This window comes from Pan paniscus, chromosome 6, assembly GCF_029289425.2.
Source record: "Pan paniscus chromosome 6, NHGRI_mPanPan1-v2.0_pri, whole genome shotgun sequence".
Taxonomy (NCBI): Eukaryota; Metazoa; Chordata; class Mammalia; order Primates; family Hominidae; genus Pan; species Pan paniscus.
In genome coordinates, this window is record NC_073255.2 from 151797988 (window position 1) to 151824685 (window position 26698).

Genomic DNA, 26698 nt, shown 5'->3' on the forward strand with positions numbered 1-26698 from the left:
CTATTGTCCCTTTATAATGCAGGCAGAAGATAGCAGTGCGCTCCCAATAGAGCTGAATTTGCACAAGTTACACCTCTGAAAAATGCCAGATGGTCTATGGTCTACTTTTGAGAGCTGTCACATATGTAAAGATTTGAAAAAAGAAAGACAGCTGAATGAGAGCAGTGGATCATTAAAGGGAGAGTGAGGGTCCCTAGGCATCACTTGTGTTTTAAGAAGCATTGTGTCTTTTCCATATTAGCATGCTTTTTTTTTTAAAGCCATACACAACTTTGACACAATAAGGAAGGAAATCTGTTTAAAGCCAAGTTGTTGTGGTTTAATCCGTCAGGTGTTTTTGTTCTTCATTTGAAAATAAAATCATGTTTCCTACTTGGTTTTAACTCTAATTTTACCATAAGATTCAAGTCATACCCATAAATAATTATCAATAAAGTTAAATTTAATTTCTGTTGAGATAGCTAATGTATTTAAGGCTTATCCAGTTTTGATTTGACTTACATAATACACACATCTGGCAAAATCATTCAACTAAGAAATATTTTAATGTTAAAAAAAACTAGAGTAAAGGGATAATACTTGGTTATCTGATCATAATCCAAACTATAGTGAAAATAATTAGGTGACAGTGAAACAAAAATAATGTACTATTATTTATCTGCCAACAGAAATGGATATCATTTTAAAGATTGAAATGTAGATAAACCATTAAGGATGCGTGAGAATATCACTCCAGCCATACCTAGTAATTTGCAAATAGTCAATTTTGATAGCAGAAAAAGGTCAAATATGTCAATTTTAGAATTTGGTAGCCAGGATACAAGTGTCTTTTACCACTCTTATTTTTATTTACTAAAAATATTTATTACATAGTAATTCTAAATTTATTTTGAATTATGAAATATGACAAGACGTTTTTGATTGACAAGGAGTCTCCCCAGCTTTGGTCAATGACATTTCAACTCAATCAAGCTCTCAGATTGCTTGAATTATTCTTTCCAGAGGAAAAAGTGGCTTTCCAGAGGAAAAACCAAATTAGGTTTAACTGTCTTTTTTGGCATCTTTTTAAATATGTATGCATAACTAGCTTTATGTTCAATAGCGGTCATTAGAATGTCATTCTAGTTGATACAAGAAGTTACAGAAGCAGCAAATTCATTTCTAAATCAAACCATTGCACACCCGTAAGAAATAGATCTCCTTTTACAGATGCTTTGTAGATTTTAGTTATGAAAAGGGCATATATAACTGCTAAACAGATGTTTACTTTTAGACTATTATTCCTCTTTATCACTAAAGAACTGAAAAACTGTAACAGGATGTTCTATATTAGTTTTTATAAATCAGATATTAATGCTAATAGACTTGGTGTGAAAGTGTACATTTAAGTAAAAAATCCATCATTTTTCTTAAAATATGCTAATAAATGAGTAGAATATTTTGATATGTTAAGATGTTTTTCTTCACAATACATAGGATGTATGAACAAGAACTGAAGTAAACAATGGCTTACTAAAGACTTACTCAGATGCAAACTGTCTTTTTTTTTTCTGAAAAATGCTTGAAGTCTTATGTAGTCACCAAAGATAATAAGTCCTCTTTAGCACATTTATCAACCCCATGTATAACTGTTACAACCTTAAATGTAATACTTTTCCAAGTGGAACAGTTCTTCATAGTCTTATGTAATTTACATTTCATAATTGCTTATAATCATGAACAGAAAAAAAGACTAATTAAAACAGTAAGTTTTAGATTTTGAAATTCCAGGAAAGTATAGCACAGTAAAATTTTCACAATGAATGTTTTTTGTTGTTGCTGGTGATTTTGCTGAAAAGCTGTGATATATAGCTTTGCTTAAAATGTACATGATGAAGATAATGATGATTTTAATACTTAATCAATGTAAACAGATAACTTTTGGGGGGCATCAAGGCTTTTAGCTGCAAATATCTTGGCTAATTTAAATAGAAAATAAATTTATTAGCAGCACATAGATGCTCCCAGAGTTATACAGACAAGGATCATGTCCATCCATTCAGTAGGGCTTTTCTGTTGAAAACCCCACTGCTGTAGCACTGGGCCACTGTTTTGCTAGGAGGTGAGGGACACCATAAGTTGTCCCTCACTGCTAAAATCAACAAATACCTCTTCACTCCCTGTGTTGAGAGGCTCCACCACCCTGGTGTGGCTAACAGCTTGCATTGATCACTTCCAAATGCAAGCCATACTTCTGTTCTGGCAGAACTTAGGTCACATCCTTGTCCTCTAGCTCCAGAGTAGCCTAGGGATGTCGTAGAGGAATTTACCTAACTCCATGAGTGTGACCAGAATGCTGGACAACACAACACAACAGGTGAATATTCACATTTGTTTTATGATTCATTGTCTAAAAAATCATATTTGTTTGTGCTTATGCTATTAAAACAGTCTCCTCTATTTACACTTTAAATAAAAAGTTTTGTTTTTTATATATAGGCATTTAATACATTTGGAATTTACATGTACTAATTATATTAAGTATACTATACCCAAATATTAATTGTATAAATATTAACATTTATATAATTAATTATATTTTATTTATATATTTTATATATCATATAAATATTATATATGTATTATATAATATTTACATAATCAACATAATTATATTAGATTATATTGATATAACCATTAATATTTATATTAATATTATTATATTAATTGGTGTAATAAAATAATTATGCATATTATTTATATTGTACCCAAATATGTAGGTGTGTGCATGTCTACCTTATATTAATATATGAGTCCCATATTTGGGGCTCAATAATTTCATAAGCTTCATTGGCTTGTAGGTCTATGCCTGGTCCAATGCTGTACTGCTTTAGGTGCTGTGATAGAAATATCTCCTACATCAAATCCTACAACCCTCTTTTTCTTCTAAAAATTTCCTTGGTCTTTCTTGATTACTCTTCCATATACATTTTTGGATCAGCTTGTCAAGTTCCATAAACAAGCCTGTTGGAAATGTTATGGAAATGGCATTAAATAATAAATCGAGAGAATTAACATAATTAACATATTTATACTCTCTCCACTTATTTGGAGAGAGTACCACACTTTTTTCTATGCCTTTCAGTAGTGTTTTGTAATTTTTGCCATAAAACCTCTGCCCATTTTTTTCTAGTTTAATTCCAAAATACGTATAGCATCGTTTGTTTGTTTGTTGGCTTGTTCTTTCTTTTTTTGCTATTGTGAAGAGTTATTTTTCTTGTTTATTTGTTAATTGGTTATACTCTTTGCTTACAGGAGCATTGTTGATTTTATATGGTTGTGTATCAATCTTGCTACATATTTAGACTTTCAGTTTTTATAGTCTTAAACTTAGATTATATATATACTATATATTTGAATGTTCCCCAGAACATCCAAATCTGTGCACATCTCAAAAATTTTGTTCATTCCTGTCTAGAAGTCAGACCTATTACATTTCTTTGTCTTGTTTATTGCTTGTACTATGATCTCCTGCACAATATTGCATAAGTAACGTAAGGGTGGGCATTTGACATACTTCTAAAGTCCTGACATTTAAATTTGGTAGATATGTTTTATTAAAGAAATTATCTTGTATTCCTAATTTTTCATAACTTGTTTATTTAAAAATCAAATTAAAGAATAAATATAGAAAAGATTTTCTCCTGCAGGATTCACAATGGGATTTTTTTAAAAAACACTGTATTTTTCTTTGTATTGTCTGGCTTTGAATACCAGAACTTATCATTTCTTTCCTTTTATTTGAAAAAACAATTGAGTAGTTTGTTATTAGTAGTAGTATTGAGATAACACTGTTGTGTTTATGCACAAAGAGGGCTCAGCATATAGAAAATAATCAACATTCTCTGAATGAGTCTTAAATTACCTTTTCAGATTTCTAACTTAAATTTTCTTTAAAACCGCCCAAAACAGTATTTCTATGGTCTACTTTTTATATCCTTGTACAAACCCACTTTTGATGACCCCATTCCCATTTTCCATTTTAGTAAATTATACTTTCTGTATGTCTATGTTAGCATTTTTCTTTCTTTTCTTTGTTGCCTCTTCAGTGTTAGTATTATGGGTAAAACCCCAAATCTCTGTTACTGAATGTATTTTCATTATTTTAAAATATTAATTTCCTTTTCTTTAACTGGCTGACTTTTTCCTGTTTTTAATTTAGCCCAACCTCAGCGCTTGCCTCAGCTTCAGACTTCAGCACAGGTGCCGAGTGGTGAGGAAATAGGCAAGATAAAGAACGGCCACACAGGTCTGAGCAATGGAAATGGAATTCACCATGGGGCCAAACACGGATCCGCAGATAATCGCAAACTTTCAGCACCTGTTTCTCAAAAAATGCATAGAAAAATTCAGTCCAGCTTGTCTGTAAACAGCGATATCAGTAAGAAGAGCAAAGTAAATGCTGTCTTTTCCCAAAAGACAGGCTCTTCACCTGAAGGTAAGTTTGAGATATATGTAGATTTTATTTGACCAGATGTAAAATAATATTTCCTGGTAATTATTTGATCAAGCAAATATAATTGAAGAATCTTGCTTATCCTTCAGACAAACAGGAATTTTGGTAAAATGCAGATTAACTTTCCCAAAGGAAAGCACAAGATAGAAAAGGAAGCAGTGGCAGCTGACATCCTGCTTTTAGATAATCGTCTTCTAGAGTGAATAGTCATTACTTTAAATATAACTGCTATACTTCTTTTTTTAATGCCACATTTAAAAATATAAATACAACATTTTGATGGCATACATGAGTGTGTGTGTGTATTTTTATCCCTCCCTGATGCAATATGTTATTCTATAGTTCAGAGATAAGATTACCTGCTTGTATTTTTGTCTTGCAAATCGGTTCTTAAATAGACAAAGCTAAAATGAGAGAAAGATTAGGTAATTTTCATGCTCTTGCCAGGGAATAGGCCAGGTGATTTCTGTTGCTTGACTGACCAGCATCTTTCAGCCGCCACGTTGGCCAGCACCCGCAACCATCTCCACTCCCATCCCATTTCAGCCTCACTGTGGTCTGGTCTTCACCTCCTCCTTTAGAGACACTTGGCTGTGTTCTCTGTCCCCTGGAGAACTAGTTATTACCTCTTCAGTTCTATCTCATCCTGCCCTTGGCTGGGTTAAAAGCAGGTTAAATACTATGAACCTGAGAAAGTTCTTTATTAATCAAACAAATTGCACATGGTGACAATTAAAACAGACTCCCTTTACATGATTCGTTGTATTATATTTCAAAAATAAAAATCTCCCATATTTAAGGATCCAAATTTCTTTCCATGTATCCATGGTTCTCTGGTTTTCCTCCTTTCGCCTTTTAGCAGTTATTGGATGTCTAAAGTCTTGAATCTGTTATATGTATCTGATATACATATATTTCTCCTTATTCCCCTTTCCTTTCTATTTTGCTATGAAATCTTAAGTAAGAGAAATTTTGTGGAATGCCTCTGTGAAGTTGGTCATGCTTATTCATAGAGACAAATTGAGTTGTAAATAGGAAATTGTATTGAGAATTACCAGTAATGAGTGGGAGAAAGGATATTGCATTTTGGCTACAGGTGTCTCAAACTCAACTGAGATAAAGTGTTAGGTTGATCAAATGATATGATAATAAATGGTCTGCATAGTTCCAGGTCAGTGACACTACTTTCCAAACTAATTAGATTGAAAGGGACTTGATTGACACTTTAAAATGAGTTTGACATGTAAGCTGCATGGTCATCTCTGAAGCATAGGTAGGCTGTTAACTAAACTGGCTCTCCAAGGAGTTGGGAAAGCAATGCAATTTTCTTTAGAGGATCTTCGCTTCTAGGTGATTGGGTGAAATAATTGAATGCAATTGAAATGTACTTGTTTTATACATTTGAATTCACTTATTACGTCCCTAACCTCTTATTTTCCATTTGATATTTACTTATTTTTGTATTAAAGAATGGTAATATTCGCATATCAGTCCTAACTTGAAATAGCTTATGGAATGTTTATAAATTTTTTATTATTGCTTGCCTTTAATACCATGTCTGAATTTATTTGTAATGTAGGAATGCAGCTTCATAAGTAACATATGAAGGAGGAAGAAAATCACCGGTATATGAATGAGATACAGTTTTACTCTTCCTCTTTCTCTCCCTTCTCCTTTATTCTCCCCCTTCCCTCCCTCTTTTACTTTTTCTTTCTCTTCTCTCATGCTCACATTCACACTTATGGCCTACCACAGAGCTCTGGATAAGGGAAGTCCCTTGTAATCTGTGTAATCTGCTTTTATCACAAAATATGTTCCAGATTGGGTTGGAGACATGAGGAGCATAAAATACAAATTTAAATGTATAAACACATTTTGCAAAGTCTTATCCATATCTTCATTGTAAGACTATAGAATTTAGACAATTGTAGGTTTGTTTTATTGTGATTACTTGAATCTAGATTAAAATTTGATTGTCCATATTTTTCTCAAAGTTCGATATCTTCATGATTTGTTAGTATTTAAGGTTGTGCCCTAAAATTTTGTGTTTCTTCTGACTTTCAGTTTTGAAGTTATGTTTGTTCTCTGGCAATGTGCTGTAATAAAAACTAAAACCAAAACAAAACAAAAAATCCGTTGAACTGGTAGATGGCAAATTAAAAGGAAAAACATTCTCAATTCTGCCACCAGCTTGCTGGGGTACTTGAGTTTCTATGGGCCTGCTTTTTCTGTGGAATGAAGGGTTTGGATTAGATAATTTTAAAAATTAAGTTCAGTTCCAAGATTCTGTGAGTCTCTTTTTACAGCACCTACTTGACTCTCAGGATAGATCTCTTGCTCTATAGAATATGTGATCTCTTGTTGAGGAAACACCTAAAACCTGATGTGCAGAATGGGGCAGGGGCAGAAACAGTTGTGGTGAACAGAAATAGCACCTGAATTTCAGGAGGCCCATATGTCAGAACAGTAGGCCTTGAATAGGCAGCATGATTTATTGTGCAAATAAAAATGGATGGAAATGATTTTTTATAAAGCAATAAGAATGGGGAGATTTAGTGGCTAGGTGTCTTAGTCTATTTGTGCTGCTATAACAAAATACCTGAGACTAAAGTTTGGTCAGGTTGGCTCATATCTATAATCCCAGCAGTTTGAGAGGGCCACTGGGGAGGATCGCTTGAGACCAGGAGTTCAAGACCAGCCTGGGCTACATAGCAAGATCTCATCTCTACAAAAAAGAAAAAAAAATCTACCTGGGCACAGTGGCATGCACCTGTAGTCTTAACTACTCAGGAGGCTGAGGTGGGAGGACCATCTGAGCCCAGGAGTTTGAGGTTACAGTGAGCTATGATTGTGCCACTATATTCCAGCCTGGGTGACAGAGTGAGACCCTGTCTCTAAAATAAATAAATAAATAAAACACCTGAGACTGGGTATTTGATAAAGATCAGAAGTTTATTTTCTCTCAGTTCTGGAGGCTGGGAAGAGCAAGATCAAGGTGCTGGCAGGTTAGGTTGTCTGGAGATGACCATTTTCTGCTTCTAAGATGATGCCTTGTTGCTGCATCCTTGGAAAGGGAGGAGCGTGTGTTCTCACATGGCGGAAAGCAGAAGGGCAAGAGATCAAAAACTGCATGAAGCCTCTTTTATAATGGCCTTAATCTCATTAATGAGGGAGAAGCCCTCATGGCCAAATCACCTCTTGAAGGACTTACCTCTTAATATCATCACATTGTCCATGACGTTTCAACATCTGAGTTTTGGAGAGGTGACATTCAAACCATACTACAAGGCTTTTCTCAGTTTTATGACTGTTCTGCTTCACATTTTTGTTAAATCATCATCTTCTATGCCTGTTCTTCCAAAGGCAAATGAGCAAACAAGTAGCAAAATAATCTTAACTAAAATTCTCAAAGCAGCTAATCATGCCCACTTTGACAATGTTTTGTATGTCTGGGTACATGGTGCTTGTGGTTGTGATTTTTGTACCACATATAAATTTTATCAACAACTGGAATAACATTTTTTTTGGTTCAGATAATGGAATAAAATATTTACAAATTTTCTAGTGTTTGATTAAGAACTCTAAGGGCGTCTTTTCTAACCAGGATAGCAAAAACACTGCTAAGACATGATCCGTTGCTTATACAGAGGTAAGGTTTGAACCAGCCATAAATGAGTCTGTGGGTTGGCAAGATGTTTTAACATGTCTTTAACTGTGAGTGTCTGAAGAACTGAGAACAAAGAAGCCTGCACTTCATCAGGTACTTTTTTTTTTTTTTTTTTTTTGAGGTCGTGTCTCACTCTGTTGCCCAGGCTGGAGTGCAATGGTGCGATCTCGGCTCAATGCAACCTCTGCCGCCCGAATTCAAGCGATTCGCCTGCCTCAGCCTCCTGAGTAGGTGGAATTACAGGCGCCCACCACCACGCCCGGCTAATTTTTTTGTATTTTTAGTAGAGATGGGGTTTCACCACGTTGGCCAGGCTGGTCTTGAACTCCTGACCTCAGGTGATCCGCCCACCTCAGCATCCCCATCAGGTACTTTTTAAGTGATGTTGATTCATATAATTAGAGTGCCTTATATATGCTACTTGCTTCTCTCACATGAACTCATTTAGTCCTCCCAACAACGCTGCAATTCTATGAATTATATGAAATTATCTAATTATAAATGAGGAAACTGAGGCACAGAGAAGTTAAAGGAAGCAACCAAAGGCAACAGGTGCATGGTAAAATTGAGACTCAAACTCAGACATTCTGGTTCCACAATCCATGTTCCTAACCTCTGTGCTATTTTGTGTGACTAAAGTTTTCTGAAAAAAAGGTAATTTATCAGACATTTCAACATGATATAGGATGTTAATGGTGTTACAGCTGTGGGCCAAGCAGGGATCTTCTTCTTAGTATACATTTGCCTCTTAAAGCCCTTCTTACCACAGTTTTAAAAACAACTCTCACACCTGTGCTCTCTGTTTTCCTTTTCCTACTAGACTGTGAATTCCTGAAAAGGCTGGACTGAATCTAAGTCAATTTTTTTTTTTATCGTACAGTGGTGCCCAGCATAAAAAAGTTTCTCATGAGTTAACACGTGATACAATGCTCTATTCCAAATCATTTTATCCTACCCTTCCTTGAAACCAGCCCTGGAAAATAAAATGTGTGCTCATATTCACCAAAAAAAATGTTCTTTTAAAAAGTTCCATTTTTGCAATGAAGGAAAAAAAACCCATGTGGGAAAAAAATTGCACATTTTATTTAAAGGTTATTAAATTTGTAGATTTCTACTTGTTTTGTATAATTAAATATTTTCATACATTAATTTTCTGATTGCATCACCCAGGTGGAGAGTTTTAAGACTAAATGTTTAAGATTCTTGACCTTTGAAATAATTATAGTATAATTTAGTATCATATAATATTCAAATTGCCAAGGGTTTTCATTAGACTCAAAGACACTTTTCTTATAGGAATGGTAAATCTTAGTATGTTTTACATGTGCCAGTTACATCTATATATTTTTGTAAAAATTAAGTTCTAACAAAATGCTTTTAAAGAAATTTTATACTTTTTAGGAATTTTTGCATTAGTTTACACCCCATACTTGATATTCTGCATTTAGTATGCATAGAGAAATACATATCCAGTCCTAGTATATCATTGAACATAAATGCTGAACAAGACAGTGAAGAGCGTTATGTAGATGGAAGTAACTACAATCATCTCATTTTTAATCACATAGAAGCAGTGTGGTATAGTAATTAGAGCACAGACTCTGAAACTAGCCTGGTTGGGATCAAATATTGGCTTTGCTACTCACCAGTGATGTGTCTTTGGGCAGGTTACTTAGCCTCTTTTTGCATCAGCGTCTCATCTCTAAAATGGTGATATTATTAGTACCTACTTCATAGGATCGTTATGAAGAAGACTTGAATTGGTACTGCTTAGTGCTTAGAATACAGACTGGCTCAGATGAAGTGTTCGATATGTGTTAGCTGCTGTTATGATCATTAGTATTAAGGTTCATAGAGGGGTCAGGAATGTTAGCTTCTTGGAAAAGTCAATGCCTGGATGGGGACCTGAAAGACAAGACAAAGATAGTTTAGGGAGTTGAGAATAGAGGGAGGCATTCGAGGCCAAAGGATTTTGTTTTTCTTTTTTCTTTTCTCTGTGTGTGTGTGTGTGTGTGTGTGTGTGTGTGCTCTTCTTTTTGTTTGTTTGATAAGTAAAGTTTGTTAGATAAGTAAACATGTGTCATGGGGGTTTGTTGTACAGATTATTTCATCCCCCAGGTATTAAGCCTAGTGCCTACTGGTTATTTTTTTCTGATCCTCTCCCATCTCTCACCACCTCCCTCTCTGAAAGTTCCCAGTGTGTGTTGCTACCCTCTATGTAAATTCATGAATTCATATGTTTTATTCAGAGAACTACAAACAGTTTGCTGTTGTTGAAAAGCTAAATTAGTAGAGAAGATACTAGATGAGTAGGAATGAACCAGTCTATGGAGCCTGGGATGGCCCGTTCTTCTGAAGCTATTAATATTACACAGGTCTATATGATTTATCTAAAGGACATCATATCCCATATATACTTTTTTTGAAAAATTGTGTTTTCTTTTCTCTCTGTAATACAAAAATTCCATGGTTGGAATTATATAGAATCAGGGTGCTTTCTCACCTGTAGCCAATACTGCTATGTATTAACCTCCCCTACCATCTGCACCGTGATTACCTTTGCAGTTTTTTTTTTGTACATTAATAATGAACTGTTATCGAAAAGAAAATGATGAATTGGTTTTAGCCATGTTGAGCTTGGGATGCTAATGAGCTCTACAGGAGACATTTGGACCTATGGGAGGACTGAAACCCAGTTTATATTGTACAGGCTTTTTCTGCTTTCTTTTTTTAAAACTATTTTTTGGTTTCTGAGGTCTATGACCTTTCTTTGTTTTCTTTTTAGGCTTCGCTTCTTTGTCTTTTTGGTGCATTTTCTCTTGCATTTATAACAGAGGAGTTTTTCAGAATATACCAGAGGGATAATGCATACTCCCCACCAGTAGGAGTACAGCCAAGATTCTCCAGGAGACAGTCTGGGTAGCGCACACAGCTTTAAAAAGGGATTAAGCAGAATTGGGCAAGGCAATTAGAAAAGTCCATAAAGTGATTTCCCCTCCTTCCTTGTGAATCACTGGTAAAATGGTAAAAATATCTTTCCTTGACCTTACTATTTCCCCTTCCTTTCACCATCTGCAAACTCCAGGTCTAACTCCTTGCACTTGGAATTTTGCCTCCACTGTAATGCATAGACATTTCTGTACACATGGTCAGGTGAAACACTGCTGAATGCCTTTGTTTCTTCTCTCCCCTCAGCCTGGTATGTTCTCATAACTCTCTTTGCATTCTTAATCTCTACACATTTTTTTAGAACTCATCTTAGTCATCATCTCCTGATGCCCCATTTTGGGCGAATTGCCCCTTTTTTGGGTCTCCCACAGCAGGCTTGGTTGATCTATTAATCTATTAATCTATTGATCTGTTAATCTGCCTTTCTGTATTAAAATGTAATCTCACTGAAAGCAGATTCTGTCTTACTCATCTTTTAATGTTTAGCCTACAGCCTAGTGCCTGGCTTATACAAGTTCAGAAAAAAGTGAGTTAGGAGTGTCAACTGGAGAACTAGACTTGTTCTTTATTACTCCATAGACATTGTGGTTGAAAGGGCAGGAATGGCTGAAATTCTTAAGGGAGAGAATGTGAAGGAATAAAAGGAAGGGCAAATATTTGAGCTAAAAGAAAGCAAAAAGAGACCCAGCAGAGGGAGGACAGTTACTCAGAGATCCTACTTCCCAGCCCCATCAAGTTTTCTCACTATTCCATATGGGTTTCAAACAGCTACATATTGTTGAATCCTGAAGGTGGGAAAAGAAATTAGAAAGGTAAAATTGAAATTGAGTTGTTTGCTGTTAGTTTCAACAGTATTGTAAAATCTTATATTCATTTTTTCCCATAAAAAGCTTTTCCATTTTGCCTGTAATTGTAGAAGTACTACAGTAGTATTTTAGTGGAAAGATAATAATAGGAGCTCATGATATGACCATAAAGTTATAATCAGAGGTTCCAGAAACAAATTTTCTGTGACTTTGGCAGGATATGTCACTGCATTCCTCAAAATACTTAATTTGCTTGGATGATGTTTTGTTTTGTTATGTTCTGTTTTCTCAGGCGCAGTGCCTTCCATCCCATGTTACAATAATGGTGTGGGCGAAAGGTTTAGAATTCTGCTTTCCAATGCAATATTTGCTAGTTCTTTGGAAAATAGGACTTCAAGAAATGTCACTGCTCAGCCAACACATTAAATTGAAAAATAGTAATACAATGAGGAGTGTGTGTATGGATAGTAGGCATGATCAGAGTTGACTATATCAAAGTATAAATCATTCTGCACATATAAATCATTAATTTTTGTTTACTTGAAATATTTAAATTAGCTGTCTTTTTAAAAAAAATAAAGCAATTATCCATCAGAAGTATTTATAAATAGTAAGTGTTTCTGTAGGGCCAAAAGTAAACATTTAAGTACCTTATCTTAAAGTTTAGGAAAATAAGTTAACTATGTAGTTTGTTCTCATACCTATGTATTTGGTGAGGAGCAAAGAAACTATTTTACAAGGTTCTGAAAAATATTTAACTTAATATTGAAACATAGAGATAACTCAAAATATGCCTCAAGCCTCAGAGCTCTTCTTTTGTAATAACCAATAATTTATAGGCCATCTTAAAGAAGAGATAGAAGCTATCAGCTATGTATGGACTTCACCGTTGTTTTTTTGTGTTTGTAGACAAGCTATCTTAGGTCACTGCTTTAGCAAATTAAATTAGCTCAGCATTCACTCAGGAGATGGGTGGGGAGGAAATAAAACAATGGAGATACAGATAGATTGGCCAGGAAGCTTTAGGGTGTGGGGTAGTTGGATGCAGAAGCTATTTAGAAACCAGGCTTCAGAATAATGGAAAGAATTGAATAAATCCTATGACTCTACTAATGCACCAAAGTTTTGTTTTGTTTTGTTTTTTAGTACAGTGATGAAATGTTAGGTGATTTTTTTAGGTCAAACATAATATGTAGGCACAGCAGCCAGGCTGGAGATGAAAGTTTGTTCGTGAGGGATTCAACCTCAAGAGCTCTGTCAAGTGCTGGTAATAGAGGAATTGAAGATTTACTTTAGAGTTTCAGGATTAAATGAGGTCCAGAGCTAAATCTGGGTAGATTTGGAAGAGCAGTCAGATATGTATTATTCTGAGCAGGACTGTCATTAACATTTTAGTTCAATTAGTTTGGAAATTGAATAGAAATTAGGAAATTAGGAGGAATAGCTGAATGTAGTTTGGAGATGATCATGAGTTGAGTTTTAGACCTGTTCAGTTTTGTATGATTATACGTAATTCAAGAGGAGAATTCCAAAATGCATTTGGAAATATACAACTGGAGCTGGAGAGAAGGAGTTAGAGGCAAATATACTTATTCATATTTGTTCTCATAGAGGAGACACTTCACTATAAATCTGGATGAGATTTTAAAGTAGAGATTTCAGAGAAAAGGTCAGATGGCTGAGAACTGAGTGACTCAGCAATCACTGGAGGCCAGCCAGTTTGGTGGGATGGGATTGTGGGTTCAGCTTGCGTGCTTGGGAGACAATCCCAAGGAAAGTTCAGATTTTTCTCCAGAGGTAATATCAGATAGACAGTAAGTCAGAGTAAGGCCATACTGATAAAATAGCCTAGAGGAGAGGTCACAGTGCAAAGAAAAGAGGACGATTATCTGGCTGAGAGGAAACAAGAAATGTGAGGGGGAGACAGACTGGAGATAATGATATCATGAGGCAGGGAAAGAATGTTTTAAAAAGAGGAAGAGAACTATATCAAGGTGCACCAGATATTGATGACAGGTTCAGTAAAATGAGCACTGAAATATTTCTGTTGGTTGTGACAACATGGACATCATTTAGTGACCTTATTAAGAGTTGTTTTCATGTAGAAGCCACAGTGATGTGGGTTGTAGAATGTGTAAACAGTTCTAGAAAGGCCAAAATTCAGGGCAGAAGTGCAAGTCCAGAAGGGTTGTTTTCTTGGTGTGTATTATTTTGTTTTAAGATAGGAACAATTTCAGTATGTTTACATTCAGCTGGAAAAGATCCAGGAGAGAAGGAACATTTGAAGATATGAGAAGGCAATAATGATACCTTCTTGACAAACCAGCATATAGTGTATTTAGACTTTAGATCTATAGTTTAATCCACTGAACTAAATGAATGCATTGACATTGTCAAAGCAAGAGAATTGAGCAACCAGAGAAGTATTTACCGAATTGTTAACCTCAATGGCTCTGCTCTGTAAGGGTTATGTGGTTGACTAATTTTAGAAGACTTCTCAGTAACTTCTATGGAATGATTTGGTACAAGGACACGTAACCTTTGGTGATTAAAAAGCCTTTCTCAAATCCCTACTCCTACCTCATTCCATGAGCATTCATTGAGTTTGAATGGAGGGGATTGATAGGGCCTTAGGATTCTGAGTTCCAAGTCTCTGACTTGTGTTTTGGATCACAAATTGATTAAAATCGATAGCATCTTATATTTTATGTTCATAAGGCCCTTAATTGAATTTAATCATAGCTTTTACACATAGTATAGTATAAGAAGTAAAAACAAACATAGTTAAGCAAACAGCTAAAGAGAAGAAAATATAAGTAAAGAAACCACTGCATAATGCAGACAAATGGGAAACAGTAGGTTAATTTCAAAATATATTTAAAGTAAATTTATGCTTTAGTATGCTCTACTCATCATTGAATTACTATCACAAACAAAGGCTTGAAAAGGTTAAAGCTTAATCTATAATAAAAAGGAGTTTTGATTAATTGTGATAATCTTTTACACAGTGATTCTGATCATTTTTGATCACATGGGCTTCTTTGAGAATCTGACAAGAGTTATTATTTCCCCCCGCAAAGTTTTAAAGACAGACAACAAGATCCTGTTAGCACTGTGTTATTCTTTTTTTTTTTTCTTTATGCTTTAAGTTCTAGGATACATGTGCACAACGTGCAGGTTTGTTACATATGTCTACATGTGCCATGTTGGTGTGCTGCTCCCATTAACTCATCATTTACTTTAGGTATATCTCCTAATGCTATCCCTCCCCTCCACCTGCCCCACGACAGGCCCCAGTGTGTGATGTTTCCCTTCCTGTGTCCAAGTGTTCTCATTGTTCAATTCCCACCTATGAGTGAGAACATGCAGTGTTTGGTTTTTTGTCCTTGCAATAGTTTGCTGAAAGTGATGGTTTCCAGATTCATCCATGTCCATACAAAGGACATGAACTCATCCTTTTTTATGGCTGCATAGTATTCCATGGTGTATATGTGCCACATTTTCTTAATCCAGTCTATCACTGATGGGCATTTGGGTTGGTTCCAAGTCTTTGCTATTGTGAATAGTGCCCCAATAAACATACATGTGCATGTGTCTTTATAGCAGCATGATTTATAATCCTTTGGGTATCTACCCAGTAATGGGATGGCTGGGTCAAATGGTATTTCTAGTACTAGATCCTTGAGGAATCGCCACACTGTCTTCCACAATGGTTGAACTAGTTTACAGTCCCACCAACAGTGTAAAAGTGTTCCTATTTCTCCACATCCTCTCCAGCACCTGTTGTTTCCTGACTTTTTAATGATCAGCATTCTAACTGGTGTGAGATGGTATCTCATTGTGGTTTTGATTTGCATTTCTCTGATGGCCAGTGATGATGAGCATTTTTTCATGTGTCTGTTGGCTGCATAAATGTCTTGTTTTGAGAAGTGTCTGTTCATCTCCTTCGCCCACTTTGTGATGGGGTTTTTTGTTTTTTTCTTGTAAATTTGTTTGGGTTCTTTGTAGATACTGGATATTAGTCCTTTGTCAGATGAGTAGATTGTAAAAATTTTCTCTGATTCTGTAGGTTGCCTGTTCACTCTGATGATAGTTTCTTTTGCTGTGCAGAAGCTCTTTAGTTTAATTAGATCCCATTTGTCAATTTTGGCTTTTCTTGCCATTGCTTTTGGTGTTTTAGACATGAAGTCCTTGCCCATGCCTATGTCCTGAATGGTATTGCCTAGGTTTTCTTTTAGGGTTTTTATGGTTTTAGGTCTGACATTTGAGTCTTTGATCCATCTTGAGTTAATTTTTGTATAAGGTGTAAGGAAGGAATCTAGTTTCAGCTTTCTACATGTGGCTAGCCAGTATTCCCAGCACCATTTATTAAATAGGGAATCCTTTCCCCATTTCTTGTTTTTGTCAGGTTTGTCAAAGATCACATGGTTGTAGATGTGTGGTATTATTTCTGAGGGCTCTGTTCAGTTCCATTGGTCTATATCTCTGTTTTGGTACCAGTACCATGCTGTTTTGGTTACTGTAGCCTTGTAGTATAGTTTGAAGTCAGGTAGCGTGATGCCTCCAGCTTTGTTCTTTTGGCTTAGGATTGTCTTGGCAATGTGGGCTCCTTTTTGGTTCCATATGAACTTTAAAGTAGTTTTTTTCAATTCTGTGAAGAAAGTCATTGGTAGCTTGATGGGGATGGCATTGAATCTATAAGTTACCTTAGGCAGTATGGCCATTTTCACAATATTGATTCTTCCTGTGCATGAGCATGAAATGTTCTTCCATTTGTTTGTGTCCTCTTTTATTTCGTTGAGCAGTGGTTTGTAGTTCTCCTTGAAGAAGTCCTTCACATCCCTTGTAAGTCAGATTCCTAGGTATTTTATTCTCTTTGAAGCAATTGTGAATGGGAGTTCACTCATGATTTGGCTCTCTGTTTGTCTATTATTGGTGTATAAGAATGCTTGTGATTTTTGCACATTGATTTTTATCCTGAGACTTTGCTGAAGTTGCTTATCAGCTTAAGGAGATTTTGGGCTGAGACGATGGGGTTTTCTAAATATACAATTACGTCATCTGCAAACAGGGACAATTTGACTTCCTCTTTTCCTAGTTGAATACCCTTTATTTCTTTCTCCTGCCTGATTGCCCTGGCCAGAACTTCCAACACTATGTTGAATAGGAGTGGTGAGATAGGGCATCCCTGTCTTGTGCCAGTTTTCCAAGGGAATGCTTCCAGTTTTTGCCCATTCAGTATGTTATTGGCTGTGGGTTTGTCATAAATAGCTCTTATTATTTTGAGATATGTCCCAGCAATACCGAATTTATTGAGAGTTTTTAGTATGAAGGGCTGTTGAATTTTTCAAAGGCCTTTTCTGCATCTTTTGAGATAATCATGTGGTTTTTGTCTTTGGTTCTGTTTATATGCTGGATTATGTTTATTGATTTGTGTATGTTGAACCAGCCTTGCATCCCAGGGATGAAGCCCACTTGATCATGGTGGATAAGCTTTTTGATGTGCTACTGGATTCGGTTTGCCAGTATTTTACTGAGGATTTTTGCATGAATGTTCATCAGGGATATTGGTCTAAAATTCTCTTTTTTCGTTGTATTTCTGCCGGGCTTTGGCATCAGGATAATGCTGGCCTCATAAAATGAGTTAGGGAGGATACCCTCTTTTTCTGTTGATTGGAATAGTTTCAGAAGGAATGGCAGCAGCTCCTCCTTGTGCCTCTAGTAGAGGGTAGAGCTGTGAATCTGTCTGGTCCTGGACTTTTTTTGGCTGGTAGGCTATTAATTATTGCCCCAATTTCAGAGCCTGTTATTGGTCTATTCAGGGATTCAATTTCTTCCTGGTTTAGTCTTGGGAGTGTGTATGTGTCCAGGAATTTATCCGTTTCTTCTAGATTTTCTAGTTTATTTGTGTAGAGGTGTTTATAGTATTCTCTGATGGTAGTTTGTATTTCTGTGGGATCAGTGGTGATATCCCCTTTATCATTTTTTATTGTGTCTATTTGATTTTTCTCTCTTTTCTTCTTTATTAGTCTTGGTAGCGGTCTATCAATTTTGTTGATCTTTTCAAAAAACCAGCTCCTGGATTCATTGATTTTTTGAAGAGTTTTTTGTGCCTCTATCTCCTTCAGTTCTGATCTGATCTTAGTTATTTCTTGCCTTCTGCTGGCTTTTGAATGTGTTTGCTCTTGCTTCTCTAGTTCTTTTAATTGTGATGTTAGGGTGTCAATTTAAATCTTTCCTGCTTTCTCTTGTGGGCATTTAGTGCTATAAATTTCCCTTTACACACTGCTTTAAATGTGTCCCAGAGATTCTGGTATGTTGTGTCTTTGTTCTCATTGGTTTCATAGAACATCTTTCTGCCTTCATTTAACAAGATGTACCCAGTAGTCATTCAGGAGCAGATTGTTCAGTTTCCATGTAGTTGAGCGGTTTTGAGTGAGTTTCTTAATCCTGAGTTCTAGTTTGATTGCATTGTGGTCTGAGAGACAGTTTGTTATAATTTCTGTTATTTTATATTTGCTGAGGAGTGCTTTACTTCCAACTATTTGGTCAGTTTTGGAATAAGTGCGATATGGTGCTGAGAAGAATGTATATTCTGTTGATTTGGGGTGGAGAGTTCTGTAGATGTCTATTAGGTCCGTTTGGTGCAGAGCTGAGTTCAATTCCTGGGTATCCTTGTTAACTTTCTGTCTCGTTGATCTGTCTAATGTTGACACTGGGGTGTTAAGGTCTCCCATTATTATTGTGTGGGAGTCTGAGTCTCTTTGTAGGTCTCTAAGGACTTGCTTTATGAATCTGGGTGCTCCTGTATTGGGTGCATATATATTTAGGATAGTTAGCTCTTCTTGTTGAATTGATCCCTTTACCATTATGTAATGGCCTTCTTTGTCTCTTTTGGTCTTTGTTGGTTTAAAGTCTGTTTTGTCAGAGATTAGGTGTGCAACCCCTGCCTTTTTTTGTTTTCTATTTGCTTGGTAGATCTTCCTCCATCCCTTAATTTTGAGCCTATGTCTGTCTCTGCATGTGCGTTGGGTCTCCTGAATACAACACACTGTTGGGTCTTGACTCTTTATCCAATTTGCCAGTCTGTGTCTTTTAATTGGAGCATTTAGCCCATTTACATTTAAGGTTAATATTGTTATGTGTGAATTTGATCCTGTCATTATGACATTAGCTGGTTATTTTGCTCGTTAGTTGATGCAGTTTCTTCCTACCATCGATGGTCTTTTACAATTTGGCATGTTTTTGCAGTGGCTGGTACCAGTTGTTCCTTTCCATGTTTAGTGCTTCCTTCAGGAGCTCTTTTAGGGCAGGCCTGGTGGTGACAAAATCTCTCAGCATTTGCTTATCTGTAAAGGATTTTATTTCTCCTTCACTTATGAAGCTTAATTTGTCTGTATATGAAATTCTGGTTTGAAAATTCTTTTCTTTAAGAATGTTGAACATTGCCCCCCACTCTCTTCTGGCTTGTAAAGTTTCTGCGGAGAGATCAGCTTTTAGTCTGATGGGCTTCCCTTTGTGGGTAACCAGACCTTTCTCTCTGGCTGCCCTTAACATTTTTTCCTTCATTTCCTCTTTGGTGAATCTGACAATTATGTCTTGGAGTTGCTCTTCTTGAGGAGTATCTTTGTGGCATTCTCTGTATTTCCTGAATTTGAATGTTGGCCTGCCTTGCTAGGTTGTGGATGTTCTCCTGGATAATATCCTGCAGAGTGTTTTCCAGCTTGGTTCCATTCTCCCCGTCACTTTCAGGCACACCAATCAGACGTAGATTTGGTCTTTTCACATAGTCCCATATTTCTTGGAGGCTTTGTTCGTTTCTTTTACTCTTTTTTCTCTAAACTTCTCTTCTCACTTCATTTCATTCATTTGATCTTCAATCACTGATACCCTTTCTTCCAGTTGATCGAATCGGCTACTGAAGCTTGTGCATTCATCATGTAGTTCTTGTGCCACAGTATTCAGCTCCATCAGGTCATTTAAGGACTTCTCCATGCTGGTTATTCTAGTTAGCCATTTGTCTAATCTTTTTTCAAGGTTTTTATCTTCTTTATGATGGGTTCGAAATTCCCCCTTTAGCTTGGAGAAGTTTGATCATCTGAAGCCTTCTTCTCTCAACTCATCAAAGTCATTCTCCATCCAGCTTTCTTCCATTGCTGGCAAGGAGCTGTGTTCCTTTGGAGGGGGAGAGGCACTCTGATTTTTAGAATTTTGTTTTTCTGCTCTGTTTTTTCCCCCATCTTTGTGGTTTTATCTACCTTTGGTCTTTGATGATGGTAATGTGCAGATGGGGTTTTGGTGTGGTTGTCCTTTCTTTTTGTTAGTTTTCCTTCTAACAGTCAGGACCCTCAGCTGCAGGTCTGTTGGAGTTTGCTGGAGGTCCACTCCAGACCCTGTTTTCCTGGGTATCAGCAGCGGAGGCTGCAGAACAGCAAATATTGCTGAACAGCAAATGTTGCTGCCTGATCGTTCCTCTGGAAGCTTCATCTCAGAGGGGTACTCAGCCATGTGAGGTGTCAGTCTGCCCCTACTGGGGGGTGCCTCCCAGTTAGGCTACTTGGGGATCAGGGACCCCCTTGAGGAGGCAGTCTGTCCGTTCTCAGATCTCAAACTCCATGCTGGGAGAACCACTACTTTCTTCAAAGCTCAGTTGGAAATGCAGAAATCACCTGTCTTCTGCGTCACTCATGCTGGGAGCTGTAGACTGCAGCTGTTCCTATTCGGCCATCTTGGAACCACCCAGCATTGTGTTATTCTTGAAGGTAACTGAAGAGATTGGATAACTTCAGATCTAAAATCAAACATCTCTAAGAACTGACCAGATAATTAGGTGCCTACTGAGCCATTGTAATGTTTTTGATTTTGAGGTAGGAAAACTGCGTCAGGCTATGGCAGATGGCTGACATGATCTGACTTACTATTTTTAAACATCACTTTGCCTTTTGTGCTGATAGTGGACTACAGGTACACAAGGTCCCAAAAAGGGAGACCTGCCATGACACCATTGCTGTGATTCATGTGGGAGGTAATAGGATTGGATCGGGGTGACAGTGATGGAGGTGATGAGATGTTGTTGCATTTGGGTGTATTTTGAAGGCAGAACAAGATTTGCTGAAGAATGAGATTTTGGTGTGAAAGACGGGGATTAAGGATGACTCCAAGTTTCTGGGCCTGAGCAGTTGAAAGTAAGGAATGGCCATTAACTGAGATGAGAAGACTATAGGAAGAATGGGGTTTGGTTCATGGAGGAAGGTCATGTTTGGTTTGGAATATATTGAATTTGAGATACCCATTATCTGTACAAGTGGTGATGTGGAGGCAGTGTTTGGATAAGGGAGTTGGGAGTTCAAAGGAAAGGTCTGCAGCTTGAGATATGTTTTGTGAGTTTTCAAGGTGCAGAATGTACAGTGGATGAGGTCACTGGCAACTGGGGTTCTCAACCCTGGCCTCTGGATATTTGGAGAAAGATCTTTAGGGCAAAGGGAATAGGAAATAAAATACAAATCAGTGATTATGATTCATTTGGAATGGAGTGGGTCCAAGGTATCAGCATCCTTTAGAAGCTCCCTATATGATTCTAATTTGAATGCAGGATTAAGAACTCTTGCCCAGAACATAGATAAAGTGCAAAAGTACTCCAAAAACTAAGCCCTGGGCCATTATGCCACTGTAGAAAATGAAGAGAAACTATCAAAAAAGTGAGGATGAGTTGCTAGTAATGGAGAAGGGATAAAGAGGGGCAGCTTGGAAACCAAATGAAGGAAGTATTTTAAAACAGAGGGAGTGATCATGTGTCAAAAGCAACTGAGAAATCCAGTAAGATGAATGAGAAGTGACCATTGAAATTGTCACGTAGAAGTCACTGGTGACCTTCACACTTTTGGTGTTGTGATCGGGCTAGAGTGTGATTGAGATGGATTCCAGAGAAAATGAGAAAAGAAAAATTGCAAATTGCAAATCTGGATTACTCTACCAAGGAGTTTTCCGAAAGGAGAATAAGTAAAAAGGTTGGGATATAAAGGTGAATGTTTTTAGAAATGGGGTACATGGTTGAGTGCTATTGGTAATGAACTAGTAGAGGAGACACTGATGATGCAGGAGCATGATGTTTTTGAGAAGGTGAGAGGGGAGGAGATTCATTACAAAGTACCCTGTGGTGTTGTAGGGGAGTGTATGTGCATGCGTGCATGTGTGTGTGTGTGTGTGTGTGTGCACGCGTGTGTTTTATCTCTCTCAGATTTTAAAGAAAGGGTCACCTGGGGCAGTGGCTTACATCTGTAATCCTGGCACTTTGGGAGGCCAAGGCAGGAGAATGGCTTGAGGTTAGGAATTTGAGACCAGTCTGGACCTCATCTCTACAGGAAAAAAAAAAAAAAAAATTAACCAGGCGTGGTGCTGCATGCCTGTGGTCCTAGCTACTTTACTTAGGAGGCTGAGACAGGAGCATCACTTGAATTCAGGAGCCTGAGGCTGTGGTGAGCTATGGTTGTGCCACTGCACTCCAGGCTGGGCAACAGAGTGTGAAAGCATGACCCTGCATCTAAACAGAAAAAAGAAAAAAAGAAAAGAAAAGAAAGAAAAAGAAAGAAAGAGAAAGAAAGAAAGAAAAGAAAAGAAAAGAGAAAGAGAAAAGAAAGGGCCCACGCCTGCAGAGCACTATTTTTTACAGTGACTTCTTTAGTTCTGTGTCTTACACATATGAGGCACTTTCAGTTTGTTCAAATGGAGCTCTTTCAAATGACTGGTAGGATATGGCATCGTAGATTTACAAGTTTTGGAGACTTTCTACCTAAGAAAATATTTTATCATTTGGGACGATGAAAAATACACTAAAAGTTTCCATTGATTTTAGAACCATTTCAAAAAATTATTTCTTAGTTACAATAATAGCACTAGACACTGCATAATACTACAATTCAGAGGAGGAAGTTTTGGGGAAAAATACAGATTGTGCAGGATGTTTGAATTTTCTGACAAAAACTGTGTAATGACTCATGAGTGTCTTGTAGTTTATAAAGGGTATACATAGAGAAAAATAGTATCAAAGTGTTATTCATTGAATATAGCTTTCAACTTCAGTTATTTGAGATAACCACCTATAGTAAAACCTTATCTCAGATGCTCATGTTAAATAAAAATATTTTCTTTATATTTTGCATTAGCCTAAACTTTACTTTAGCTAAAATATTTTACCTTTTTGAGAAATGAGTTGCATTGTTGAGGGTGGAAGAGTGAGTATATTTAAATCAGCTGGACTAAAGAAACATACTGATGTGTAATACATGCCTTAATTCATGTCCAAATGCCACATGATTTACCTTTTGGAAATCTGGAGAATGGAGAGCATTCTAAATTTTAAGCTTAGATGGATTATATTTATATTCTTTGTCATTAACTGAAAGTACTTCTTATGATACTATATTTTATATTTTTTATTATTGCCTTTGGTGCCTTTATAAATTACCTGTTTTCCCCCCAATGTTTTGTTACTATATTCTTTCCATTTCTTTTTGTGTGCTTCCATCTCTGTATATACTTAAAAGATCTGTTGTTTGCCTGGCTGAATTGACACCAAAATGTTTAAGAACAGAGTATGTTAATATTGGGGGAAAATTAATTTCGGACATGAAGTTTTTAAAAAGAAGATTTCGAAGGAATAGGAACAAAAGGGTACCACTTACGTCGAGGGGTGTGACTGTTTTATGCTGTAGTAGGAGGAGCATCTATCTTTGCAGATCAAGCCTGCCACCTCCAGAGTTTTGGTTATCTTATTTTGGTTGTTACTCCAAAGTACACCTTCCATATCTCTGTCTGACTGTCTCTGTTCCCCATGTCTCTTCCTCATCTCTCCTTCCTCTCTTCTCTCATTTCTCTATTTCATACTTTCTCTCCCTCCCCTCCCCTTACCTGTTTCATTTGCAAATTTTACATGATTTCATTTAATTATTGACTACCATTTATAGAAACCCAATGGCAGTGATTAATGACACTTTCCACAATAATATTTTAATACTTTTTCAGATACTTTTATTCTTAGCTTATATGTTTGTGAGTTATGGGTACATAGCTTAAAAGAAATAGCTCCAAAAATCTCCACCAAACACCCGGAACTTTTCAACAATGATTTTTTTTTTCTAGATTGAATTAGATTCTCATGGTATTTGAATTGATTATTATTCTTTCAAAATACATACTTGTTTAGCTATTTGCTGTTTTTTTTTTAAATTACATTCCAAGATGACCCACTCTGACTCCCAAAACTAACTGAAGCAACATAGAAATACTAATTTCTCTTAGAAATGCTTTTATTTTTTAAATTACTTACATATAGTGTTAAACTATTGTGGTTTTGAGAATATTTTATAATTAATATATATAATTCTCAACTAGTATTTTGTAAAATAGTTTGGAAGGAACCTCATAGTTTAAAGTTGACATATTTCTTAAAAACTCTTGTAAGGGGAATTTTTAAAAATATAGATGGTTTAAGTTGAATATACCAGGAAGGTATTAGGAAGATTCACTTATGAACCTCCAGCTCAGGGGTCCTTAGCATTGGGGGAGGGTCCAATGTAAGTCTGAGAAAAGATAACCAAATTAATTTCACTAATTTCTAAACTTTAAATTAAATTTGTTATTTCTCTCAATTATACATATAGGCGATAAACTTCAGTGGCATTAGTAGTACCTGTGTCTTTGTTGATGACATTTTCATATATTAAAGTTGTTGCAGAAATCATAAAGTATTATATATACTAATCACTACTTTTAAAATAGTATTTATCAGATCGCCACTAGAACTTGTTATTAATGTCTTTAAAAAGAAGCACATATTTATTCTACCTCAACTTTAATATTATCAACTATAGTCATAGGGCCACATAACATTTCATTCAACTATGAACGACATATAGAATGGTGGTCCCATAAAATAAGAACACTGTATTTTTACTGTACCTTTTCTATGTTTACATATACAAATACTTACCATTGTGTTGCAGGTACCTACAGTACTCAGTACAGTAACATGCTGAACCACTTTGTAGCCTAAGAGTGATAGGCCATACCATATAGCCTAAGTATGTCATTGACTATACCATCCAGATTTGTGTAAGTGCACTCTCTGATGTTCATACGAGGAAATCACCTAATGACCCCTTCCTCAGAATGTGTCCCTGTATTTAAACATAATTGGTTTCCTTCAAAATCCTGGGTATTCTATGTTATGGATTTAAAAATACTTTATCTCCATGGCACACCACAGAAAACTAAAAATGCCTGCTCTTGTCCCTCGGAATCCAAAGCATTCTTTATAGTAAAAGTAATTTATTTTGTACCATACATGTTTTATAAATTTGCATTTCTGTATGTAATTTTCATAATGCAGAGAACACAGATTTTTTTTTGAACAGCTTCTTTTTGCTTACATTAAATTGAAATGATAAAAAAGGACATATTCAATTTCTCACCTTAAAAAACTATGTTAAATATTAAATTCCTAAGTAACTTGTTTTCATGTTTGCATTTTAATGTCATGCTTTTACCAGTGCATAGTCAGCAATGCCAGGTTGCAGAAGAATGGAGAAAATGAACTTCTTGGGTTTTATATGCCACAATTTAGATAGTCTTAATTTAAATTTCCATAAATAAGTGCAGGAGAAAACAGAGGAAGTGCTTCGAAGTCAACAACCTGGTGACACATATTTTTCAGGGTTTTCAGGCAAATCTTCCCATGGGATTTTAATTGATATGCAACATAGTGTGGCCTCAGGCCCCCTTCCAAGCACAGGACTCTGGTAATTTGTACAAGCTTTCCTTCCTCCTCTATACTTGACTGAAGGGAAAAATGGAAGATGGTAGACATCCTCTCAAGTGGATGTAGGAGGTAATTAGAAGAATAAAATTGAATAATTATTAAGTAGTTTGCTCAAGGATATTAATCATTCTGCCCATTTTGAAGGAGAAAAAATATCCCTACAAATAAATAGTAGTTGTCTCTTAGAAGACTGAGAAATCCAGGAGTTTGGGGGAAATGTGACTATAATTGAAAGAAAAGAGCAAAATGGATTAATATACTAGTTTTCCAAAGAAATATTAAACCTGCCTAAATTTCCACTATAACTTCTCTTGGGAAATCAAACTGGAGGAACTGGACCTCTTGGGAATACTATCACCATAACATAACATAATTTGAAGTTGACACTAGAAGTTGAAGTTTATTTTTTTCCTAATAATTATGCTCAGGGAAGGATGCAGAAATTGCATTTTGGAATGACAGAAGAGTAGTTATTTCAGAAGGAACATTTTAACATCTATGGTAGATATCTCCTAGAAAATGTGTTCTGTGGAGTGACAGGAGAAGCTAAAACCAAAAGCCATCATTACCTTAGGCCATAAAACTGAATTGCATGGAGTCAACAGGTGTTTATTAAGGGTCTGCTGTATGCCCAGGCCAGTGTGCTGGAGTTTGTAGAGAAGTCCTGTTTTATTTTTTAATCAAGTGCCTTTGATTTTTTGTTCCTGTTGCTTTTAAAAATTACACCCTTAGTTAGAAATAAGTATGCACCTACTGGCTCTTGAACTCTAATTAACCATGAAAAAAATATATATGTATGTGTATAAATATGTTTAAAACTGGCCTCCCCGCCCGGCACACTGACTTACAACTGTAATCCCAGCACTTTGGGAGGCCAACGGGGGCAGATCACCTGATGTCAGGAGTTTGAGCCCAGCCTGGCCAACATGGCTAAACCCTGTCTGTACTAAAAATACAAAAATTAG

General features: G+C 36.3%; 1 protein-coding gene across 2 annotated transcripts in view; it reads left to right on the forward strand.

Annotated features, from left to right (window-relative positions):
• Positions 1–26698, forward strand: part of MDFIC (MyoD family inhibitor domain containing) — a 97520-nt gene that overhangs the window by 54047 nt on the left and 16775 nt on the right. For both annotated transcript variants that reach the window (XM_063606355.1, XM_055115329.2), the window contains exon 4: positions 4202–4477. In XM_063606355.1, coding sequence (XP_063462425.1) covers positions 4202–4477 — 276 coding nt within the window. The remainder of the gene's footprint in view (positions 1–4201; positions 4478–26698) is intronic.